Source organism: Arachis ipaensis, chromosome B6 (genome assembly GCF_059453495.1).
Source record: "Arachis ipaensis isolate K30076 ecotype BB chromosome B6, ASM5945349v1, whole genome shotgun sequence".
NCBI classification, from domain to species: domain Eukaryota; kingdom Viridiplantae; phylum Streptophyta; class Magnoliopsida; order Fabales; family Fabaceae; genus Arachis; species Arachis ipaensis.
The window spans coordinates 142,564,815-142,575,816 of NC_142441.1; the positions used below are offsets into that span (position 1 = coordinate 142,564,815).

Here is an 11,002-nt window from a genome sequence, read left to right on the forward strand (position 1 = left end):
TTCAATCAAAATTATAACGTTTGTCAATGAATAATAGCTCAAATGACATAGTCTCCCCATACTCAATTAAAAAATTGCGGGTTCGAGTCTCCTATCTTTTGTAAAAAAAAAAAAAAAACTATAACGTTCAAAATTCAAACCAAGCTCATAATCTCTCAAAATCGTCGCAAAAAGTAAAAAAAAGTCCAAAGCTAAATTCGAAATCTTCACTAAAAAATACAGAAAAAGAACATGAAAGATTATTAAAGACACTGTTCACTAATCATCTAATTTTCTCAATTTTCTCTTTTTCATTTCGATCGCAAAATACTACATAGTCATATTTCTATCTATTTAATAGATTCATTTTGTGTTATTACATTAAAATACATATTATTGTTCTCATTATACGCTTCATTTGGTGATAACTATGTTAAGTCGATGTAAAAATATTTACGTAATATTTAAAAGAATTAACATATTTATTTGACCTGTATAATAACACACTGCACATATAATATGATATAATCAACATCATCCAAAAAATATAATAGCTGCCCTTAACTTAAATGTATCTAATAAAAATTTATTTTATAATATTATACTAAAATTTGTTCAATATCTAAAAAAATAATCCATATGTATAAATAAATTTTACAAAGTAGTTTGACAAACTCAAATTGAAGAGAGTAATTTTTTAGATCAAACTTTTGATAAAGTACGTACTTGATGAGTAACACCAAAAAAGAGTGCTGTGTTAATTAGTTATGAAAAGAGTGCTGAATAATCATTGTGGTTTGGTCATTTTTTAAACAAAAAATATTATTTGTCTTTTTAAAAAATTTAGTCTTTGATAATTTTTTTAAAAATTTATTTAAAAAATACTTAGTTATACTATTTTTAAATCTATATCACCGTATTTTTTGACAACCTGTATGGTTGATAAAATATTTTTTAGTTTTTCAAAAAGTTACTTAACATGTATTGTATAAATCACCGTATTTTTTTAGTGTGATCTACAGTTTTTGTGAAGTGATGTTTATTAAAGAAAAGTGTTTTGTTGCTGAATTTGTTAAAAAAATAAAAAATTTTTAAATGTATCGATACATTAATATTTCAGTAATTTTTAATTATTAATTTTAATTATAAAAAACATATATAATATATAATTAAAATTATCGATTAAAATTTACTAAAACACTTATGTATCAATATACTTAAAAACTTTCTAAAAGAATAAAGGTTTGTCAAACAATTGTGAAGAGAATTGAATGGCCAACAAAAATAACTAACTTCTAAAGTTATTAACTAAAAAATTATCTAAATACATGCCAAATATATTTTTGAAACAGAAAACTATTATTTCCGCCAACTTTTCCTACCTCTCCATATTAACTGGTAACGGACAACTATATGCTATCTAGATATAAAAAAGGACAAAAAACTATAATAAGCCAAGAAAAGTTGCAAATTACCTAAATAAGCCAAAGTGAAATTCGTTTTAGCAATGAGCCAAACCATATATTTATATAATTCGAACTAATATGGTTCGAATTACACACAAACACACGCACACACATAATTCGAACCAGCTTGGTTCGAATTACACACAAACACAAGCACACACATAATTCGAACCAGCTTGGTTCGAATTACACACAAATACACGCACACACTAATTCGAACCAGCTTGGTTCGAATTACACACACAATAATTTATGGTATAATTCGAATTATGCTGTTAAAAAATTAATAATTTATTAAAAAAATTTATTAAAAAAATTAATAATTTAAAAGTTAAAAAATATATATTTTTATTTCATACGTTAAAAAAAACTAACAAAATATTTAATTACGATACTTCTTTAAAATATTAATGAGCTATCAATTCGAATTCCATACAATACTTTTCTGTTCATTTTTAATAGTTCATGAATATTTTTTAATAAATTTCTTTAATAAATTTTTTTAAATTATACTACAAAAAATATTTTATCCTATGCAAAACAATTTTAAAAAAATGGCTTAAAAAATGTTAGGAGTACTATAAAAATTTGTAATGTTATAATAACTTAGGTAAATACATGCATGTACTCAAATTTTAAATAAAATACTCTACATAGTCAATAATAATTTAGAAATGAAAGAAAATATTTTATTCCATACAAAATAATTAAAAAATATATTTTATTCTATACAAAATAATTTTAAAAAATGGCTTAAAAGATGTTATGAGTACTATAAAAGTTTGTAATATTCTAGTGATTTAGGTAAATACATGATAAAAATATTTTTTCTTTAATTTCTAAATTATTAGTGACTACGTGGAGTATTTCTTTAATGTCTTAAGTTATTAGGACATTACAAATTTTTATAGTACTTCTAACATCTTTTAAGCCATTTTTTAAATTATTTTGCATAGAATAAAATATTTTTTTATGGTATAATTTAAATAAATTTATTAAAAAATATTCATGATAATTTTTTAATAAAATTATTTAAATTATATGGTGAGATATTACATGATTCGAATTACGCATAGCGAAGTTCGAATTACTCTGATTCAAATTATATGGTAAGCAATTCGAATTCTATACAATACTCTTCTGCCCATTCTTGATAGCTCATGAATATTTTTTATAGTACTCCTAACATTTTTTAAGCCATTTTTTTAAAATTGTTTTGCATAGGATAAAATATATTTTTTAATTATTTTGTATGGAATAAAATATTTTCTTTCATTTCTAAATTATTATTGACTATGTAGAGTATTTTATTTAAAATTTGAGTACATGCATGTATTTACCTAAGTTATTATAACATTACAAATTTTTATAGTACTCCTAACATTTTTTAAGCCATTTTTTTAAAATTGTTTTGCATAGGATAAAATATTTTTTGTAGTATAATTTAAAAAAATTTATTAAAAAAATTTATTAAAAAATATTCATGAACTATAAAAAATGGACAGAAAAGTATTGTATGGAATTCGAATTGATAGCTCATTAATATTTTAAAGAAGTATCGTAATTAAATATTTTGTTAGTTTTTTTTAACGTATGAAATAAAAATATATATTTTTTAATTTTTAAATTATTAATTTTTTTAATAAATTTTTTTAATAAATTATTAATTTTTTAACAGCATAATTCGAATTATACCATAAATTATTGTGTGTGTAATTCGAACCAAGCTGGTTCGAATTAGTGTGTGCGTGTATTTGTGTGTAATTCGAACCAAGCTGGTTCGAATTATGTGTGTGCTTGTGTTTGTGTGTAATTCGAACCAAGCTGGTTCGAATTATTAATGATTCGAGTTCGAACCACATTGGTTCGAATTATATAAATATATGGTTTGACTCATTGCTGAAACGAATTTCACTTTGGCTTATTTAGGTAATTTGTAACTTCTCTTGGCTTATTCTAGTTTTTTGCCCTATAAAAAATATAGTTACAAATTAGTTACTATAAGAATATAGAATGTATTTATTTTATAGTTAAAATGCAACTGAAAATATAAAATACAATAATAATTAATTTGTTATGTTTATTAAAAACTAATTATTTTACTACAAAAATTTAACACAAAATATACAACTAAATACTTTTAATCTTTTTTACTAGATAATTATTCATAAAGATATTTTTATAAAAAATATAATAATTAAAAGAGAAATACTAAGTGACCTAAAAATTTATCATTTTTAGCCATTATTTATTCATCAATTCAATTCTTTTAATTTAGTTATTTTAATTTAATAATCTAACAACATATTTTATCTTATATTTTTAAATATTAATAATTAATTAATAATTAAAAATAATACATTTTAATAATTTTCTAATATTTTTAATTAAAAATATTAAATAATCTAATATATTTGATTAAATTACTTAATATAATCCGTTATAACTTATAACATCTTAATTAACCTCTCTTATTTTATTAACAAATCGCTTAACTAAACTAAGCACGTTTTATAAAACTTTTCCCGGACCTGTCTGACTCGGTTCAATTCAATGTTGGCGTTGCCACTTTGACATTTAAACAAACCCATTTCCGCGTCGCGCTGAACCGTCCATCCTACGTGGAATCCACCCATTCATTATCCGCCACGTGTCCCCGCCCAACTTCCACCGCTACCCTATATTACCTCCCCCAAAATGCGCCCTCCATTCTCCTCCTCCTGCTCCTGTTCCTGCTCCTCTCTCTCTCTCTCTTATTCAATTCCCAATCCCCTCGCTCCCTCACGCGCCGACGCAAAGATGCCGTATTGCGAGGTCGGAGTCCACCAATCCTCCCCCTCCGCGGCCGCATCCTCCGCCGTCGTTCCCGTCGATAGTCCCATCAACAATGAGATAAAGCTATTCTATCAAACCTACGGTCGCGGCACTACTAAAGTTCTCCTCATCATAGGTCTTCCATTCTTCTATTTTATTTTATTTTTTAACCATTATAATTTACTTTTTCCTTTTTTTATTGGATTTTACTGATTTTGTGGAGATGAACGGTCAGGATTGGCTGCCACGCACGAGGCGTGGGGCCCACAGATAGATGCCTTCACCGGAACCACCATCCCTAACGACGACGTTTCGAGCGGAGATGACAATGAATGCGGTGAGGGTATCGAGGTTTGCGCGTTTGATAATCGGGGCGTGGGAAGGAGCTCCGTGCCAGTCCAAAAATCCGAATACTCGTGAGTTTCCGAGTTTCATTCCGTTACAATTTTCATTTGATTCCGCATTTTGGATTGAATTTGGCACCTTTTTTTTTGTCTTTTTAATTTTGAAGGTGATTCCACTGATTCGATTTCTTATTTTGTTCTTTTGTTGAGTGGTTGTACTTTGAGCCACGCTTGAGTTTCATTAAATGGGAAAATCGTAGACAATTAGATTTTTTGCTAGAATTTTGTTGTGATAATGAGATGAAATTGTTGTGAGTCCCACCATTGGATGAAGAAGTGGTCTCCACCATTCTCTACTTTAGCAAAGGTTCTAGTTATCCTTTGTTTTTAACTGTGCGACCATTTTTGTTTTCTTTATAGATTTATCTATCTTGTTTGCAGCACACTTAGGATTACAAATTGAGGAAATTTTTATTGGAAATACAAAAAATTTAAGTTTTCAATACTTTTATTTTACATTTATTAAATAAAAAAATTTAAAACCTTCCACTAATAATAAGTTTATCAAAGGGCACATATTAGCTAAACTCTTTCTTTATTTATGTTCTCCAACACCTTTGTCAATTTTGAAATGAACAAAGTGGAATGGAAGTTTTGTTGAAGGTTATGGATTCTGGCTTGTCTTGATTGGTGATTATTATTGGCTGCAGAACCACGATCATGGCGAAGGATGCAATTGCATTGTTAGATCATCTAGGTTGGAAGAAAGCCCATGTTTTTGGGCACTCAATGGGTAAGTACTAGTCTTGGATAGTGAAATTTTCATTTGGGGAATTTTGGAGTAGGTTTCTGCATTAATAAATTAATCCCAAATATAAACTTTATGTTGATTAAGACGATTCCAAAATGTAGCTGATATATATCCTCCTGAGATGATTTCTTGAAAATTGAATCGGTGCTTTGGAAGATTAACATGCTGCTGACAACAGCATCTTTTGCTTATGATTTAGATTTGAGAGAATTTATATTGCCACTCTTATTTTGATCATGACACTCTTTATTAATGACACTTTTACATGATTTTTTTAAACATATTCATGTAATAGTCAATGGAAATAGGAGTGACTATCCTTTCCTTAGATTTGGTTGTGATTCTATTTTGTATTATAGAAAAATCTGCTTTCTGGTTTTGTTTATATGTACACAATTTTAATTACTTTTCCCTATCATAACAGGAGCTATGATAGCTTGTAAAGTAGCAGCATTGGTTCCTGATAGAGTTCTCTCCTTGGCATTGCTCAATGCAACAGGGGGAGGTTTTCAATGTTTTCCAAAGGTATTTTTGTATAACTATATCTTTCAACACTTGGTCAATCTAAAAAGTAATTTGGTTTGTTTTTAGATGAAGGATTTCATTTTTTTTCCAGTCAACATTTTAGACAGAGTTATGTACAATTTATATTACAAAGTTTAATTTCTCACTCATTCTCTGCCCGTCAGTGATTTAAGGGAACAAATATCATAAATTTTTGTACTCCCTTCTAACTATCAAACCAGCTCGGGTCAGGATGTGGCATGTGTGAACTTGCATACCATAAATTTGTTTATACCCTATTCTTGTTTTTAATTCGAATTTTGAGCACAATAAGGCAATTCTTTTAGGAGACATGTTGAAAACGTCTCTTTCCATAAAACAAGGGGTGTTAAATGAGAAAAAAAAGGAAGAAAGTGCATTTGTACATGTTCGTAGTGCATCCGTATTATTCCTTCTTCCTTAGATTCTTGCTTTCCATTGTTATTATTAAAAAGACCTTTCTAACGATCACCAAGGCACAAAAATTTTGACCAAGGAAAAAGCCCCATTGAGTGTGTGCCATAGGCTTATAGCACATGTCAATCACGATACAGTTTCAGGCTTATAGCACATTGTAAAGATTCTTTTTTTCCTTCTTCCTTTTTATGTTTTGTTTTTTGGGTATTTTGGAACCTCATGCAACTATGCAGGCACTCACACTCCATGCTGCTGTGTAGGTAGACAATTCACTGACCAAACTTGCCAGAGAAATTTTTTATGGCATTAAAAATTCTATAAACTTCCCCATTTGCTGGGTTGAAAGAAACAGGTTTATGAACTATAATAATTTTCTTTACAACTGGGGCAAAGGGAAGAAAGAGAAAAGAAAAGTACAGAAATCTTAGCTATTGGGGGAAATGGGTAATTTGTAGACTCATCAATTGTTTATATGTTCACTAATCTGTATTTGACGTTGGGTTATGATATATTCAATCTGATCCATGGCATATAAGATTTATAGGCTTTTACCATGATTTTTAATTTATGTCCACGAACGTAGTTACAATAGCTAAAATCCTCATTATCTTTCCTTTTTCTCCCCTTCTTTTCATCAGCTTGACCGACGAACATTCTCTGTCGCTTTCCGTTTCTTGAAAGCAAAGACTCCTGAGCAAAGGGCTGCTGTTGACTTGGACACCCATTACTCACAGGTAAAACATTTCTTGTATTAGTTGATTATATCCTCTTGATAATCTGTCGCCATAAAGTATAGTTGAAAAGGCCCAATCTTTACGAAAGTGTGGAAGGAGAATTAATAAATTGAATTACTTAGGCTGTACACAAACTATAGATCTATGTTCATGAACATTTTATTTAAAAAATGCAGGAATATCTTGATGAATATGTTGGAACCGAAAAGAGGAGAGCAATATTATATCAGGTATGATATATTAAATATAAGCTTTTAAGCTAAGCAGTTGTTGTGGAAACCTATGTATTTAGTTTCTTTCTAACTTAAACTTTTGAAACATAATTTAAATATTTAATTTACAAAAGTTTAACTTTGCAAATATTTTACAATAAAACATTAGCTTTTATTCAATTCTCCATTTCCTTGCCCTATATTGAAAAATAATCATGTAGACATTCCTTTCTGTTTTTTACCCTTTCAACTCCTGGACACCCTTACATGGATCACATATTACTAATCATCATGCAATGCCTGTTTAAGCATTCAGAAATTGTTTTCCTAAGTTATCCTAATTCAATTTCACTATTTCTCTCAGCAATATGTCAAATGTATATCATCATCTGGAATGCAATCTAGCAGTGGTTTTGATGGCCAAATGCATGCATGTTGGACACATAGTGTGACTCAACCAGATATTGATGCAATGAAATCTGGAGGTTTTCTTGTTTCAGTCATTCATGGAAGGTGAATAACTGCAGACATTTATGTAATATGTAATGTAATACTATTTTGACACTTGGTCATGTTAAGATTACTCTGACAGGCCAAATAATGCATGAGCTCTACGTTCACACAGAGTTCATGTGATTTGCACTGCTGGCTTTAGTAATCAGATCAAATCACGAAAATCATGAAGCATATTGCAATACATACCTCCAAACCCAAAATTTCGTTAATACATTGCTGGCTTCTGGAACCAGATTGAATCACGAAAATCTTACCGTGATTCATATGATCATAACTGCACTGTTATGTAATATTGCTTGTCAGCTAGTCTGCAATATTATCCTTACAGAGAAGCGAAATTAAAATTATGCATGAAACATACACAGAATTATGCATGAATATGCGTACACATGCACAGAGAATTCATCTTTGACAAGGTTTTTATCCTATAGATTCTGATTATACATTTCCTGCACATTCAGGCATGACATAATTGCTCAGATTGATCATGCAAAGAGACTTGCTGAGAGGCTTCACCCGATAGCCAGAATGGTTGATCTTCATGGAGGTCATTTAGTGAGTCATGAGCGGCCTGAAGAGGTATATTATGCAAGTAAAAGATGTGATAAATACCTGATTACTTGAGTTCTGTAAAAGTAGCATGTCGTACTTTGCCTGTTCAGATTGGCATTTGTAGTATTTGCAATGTTTGATACTGGAAATGAACTTAAAAGAATTTAAAATTCAGGTTAATCAAGCACTGTTTGACTTGATCAAGGCAGCAGGAGAGAATAAGAGCCCACATGATTGGACTAATTTGTCGACGAACCAATCTTGTAAGTATTCCATATTGAAAGGAATTCTTTCTCTTGCACTATGCTATTTGGCATGAGCTCACATAAGTGCCATCAATGTTTCCTGTAGCTCGTTAAGCTCCAAGAGGAGATGGACCCACATTGGTGGGTGTTGGGGCACATTTTCCGACTCAATACTATATTGCTATATTCACATTTTCCCATTTTTGTGCATCAATTGCTAATTTGCCGAGTCGACCTAAGAAGCTTTTCCCCATAACAAGGTTGATTGAGTAAATTCCAATTCTAACTAACCATAGCTAATCCTTCTCTTCCCAGTCACAAACCCATTTCACTGACTATGTTAAACTATTAATTGTTTTCTACTTGGCTAGATGACTTAATTAGCACCTAACAGCCTGAGCCTCCACATATACACAGCAAAGAGCCATTTTTCAGTGCATGCCTTGTCCCAGATGGATTCACGGGTGAATTCCTATGACATGAACTAACTGGCTGCCGAGCACACTGAAGGAATGACGATATTTGCACTGACATTACCACTGCCTGCCTTTGGAAGTTTACTAACAATAACAAAACAAATGTTTAAATTTAAAAAAAAATATATTACCAAGAAGGTTGACCAAGAGGTTTTCCCTCCCTAGGCCACTAAAACTTTTCTGGGCATGTGAGTTTCAGTGAGTGAGCATACTGTCTTATATCACATTCATCCTTATTTGAAAAATAAACTACTAGTCAATAAGAGTGCAATGTGCTCTGAAGGATCTATTTTTAGGCTACTCAGATATCTCATCAATCCAACTATAGGCTTATGTGGCTAAAGTTACAATGATTATGGAAGAGTAACATGTCATTCTTAATTTGCTTACTTGTTAACTTGAATTTATTCTGATATGTTACATAATGGTTTTGTGCAGGGTTGAAAGAGAACAGAATGTTATTTCTCAGAACAATTCAGGGTGGAAGCCGTGTCTCCTTTAAATTTTCCCTAATAGAAAAACTCTATCTTTGCCTACTATACTTGTTTGGTATCCTCGTTTTAGCATTCGAGAACGGAAGAAAGCTTCTAAGAAGCTTAAAACCAGTTCGAGTTGGATGTTCCCCTTCATATGTTAATGTTGATAGTTCATAACCTCTTCTTTTTTGGTAATTATTTAGTTTTTCTGCACAACAATCCTTACATGATTACTTTTTTTTTTTTTTTAGCTTTTTACACATTATAAGTGCATTCAGACTAAAGAATTCTTAACTCCCTCTCATTGCAGGTGGTTGAATATTTAATTTTTATATCCTCAACGTGAGAGATCTCAGCACTCGTTGTGCAAGATGAGGCTCATGTATTGCGGCAATGTAGATTCTGTGTTTTCTACAGGAGTAAAGGGTTTCTTCTTAGGAAAAGTTCGAAGAGGATTCTAGCGTGACCTAACATTTCCCTTCATTGGCTAAATTCAGAGTCAGAGAAGATGATGGATGATTATCATTCATTTTGTATACCATAATTTTATATTAACAATAACAATTATCCCCAAAAAAAAAAAAAAACAGAGAGAGAGAGAAAGTATAGTTCCTCCCTACCAATTACCAAATACTTTTGTGAAAATTGTATATTGGATAATGTAAAGCAAACCTAAGATACCTTGAAATGAAAACCTTTAGAATTAAATTTTAATAAATTCTTAATTCTTAATTTACCTGATTCTGAATCATTCGAGTGTTTGTTTCTTAAGGCTATCTTGGAAACAAAATGTGTCACAAATAAATTAATAAATAATGATATATAATTAAGTAATTATGTAACATATTTTCTTGAAATGTTTTAACTCAAACATTTAATTTAAGGAGATTACTGAGGTACTTATGAAGATACAGAGTAGTGATTGAAAAATTATTGAGCCTTATTAATTAAAACCAATTTTAATATTAAGCAATTAGTTAGATCAAAAGTCCTGATAAGATCATGAAGCTCATTCTAAGGCTGAACTATTTCATAATTTTACTTGTGTAGCACCATACCTTTTAGTAGATGATGTAACTAACATTAAGAATATTTAAGACCATATGTCACCTTTTACAAGAACAAAAACTCCAACAAATTTGTATTTTTAAATACACTCTCTATCTTAGACTTGTCTCTTACTCCAAACATATTCTTATAAATAACTATATCAATCTAAGAGACTTGTAAGCTAGTGTAAGAAATGTTAAATTTGGGGGTGAAAATATGTTAGTACGAAAAGCCGTTGTCATGGACACGAAACAAAATCAGAATAACCCTGTAATAATGGTTCAAACTTGAAACAAATTCATGCATGGGAAGAGAAAACATAATAGCTAAACAAAGCCTATGCCGGACGAAAGAGGTTTTAACCATA

General features: G+C 30.2%; 1 protein-coding gene across 2 annotated transcripts; it reads left to right on the top strand.

Moving 5' to 3' along the window:
- Positions 1-4,127: 4,127 nt before the first annotated feature.
- Positions 4,128-10,172, top strand: LOC107605226 (alpha/beta-Hydrolases superfamily protein). 2 transcript variants are annotated; one of them, XM_016307021.3, is made up of 11 exons: positions 4,128-4,395; positions 4,495-4,675; positions 5,314-5,396; positions 5,839-5,939; positions 7,013-7,108; positions 7,285-7,338; positions 7,685-7,833; positions 8,298-8,415; positions 8,564-8,651; positions 9,548-9,776; positions 9,896-10,172. In XM_016307021.3, the coding sequence occupies exons 1-10, from the start codon at positions 4,143-4,145 to the stop codon at positions 9,760-9,762; spliced, it is 1,338 nt and encodes a 445-aa protein (XP_016162507.1). In that variant the 5' UTR covers positions 4,128-4,142; the 3' UTR covers positions 9,763-9,776; positions 9,896-10,172. The 2 variants fall into 2 exon arrangements, with proteins under 2 accessions (XP_016162507.1, XP_088345597.1); XM_088489471.1 differs by lacking the exon at positions 9,896-10,172 and having other exon boundaries at positions 9,548-9,860.
- The last annotated feature ends 830 nt before the right edge of the window (positions 10,173-11,002 follow it).

Excerpts from the sequence above, each read along its gene's own strand:
- LOC107605226 (XM_016307021.3), top strand. The coding sequence starts at position 4,143 with ATGCGCCCTCCATTCTCCTCCTCCTGCTCCTGTTCCTGCTCCTCTCTC. Across the intron at positions 4,396-4,494 it reads TAAAGTTCTCCTCATCATAG|GATTGGCTGCCACGCACGAG; the intron begins GTCTTCCATTCT and ends ATGAACGGTCAG. Across the intron at positions 8,416-8,563 it reads GTCATGAGCGGCCTGAAGAG|GTTAATCAAGCACTGTTTGA; the intron begins GTATATTATGCA and ends TTTAAAATTCAG.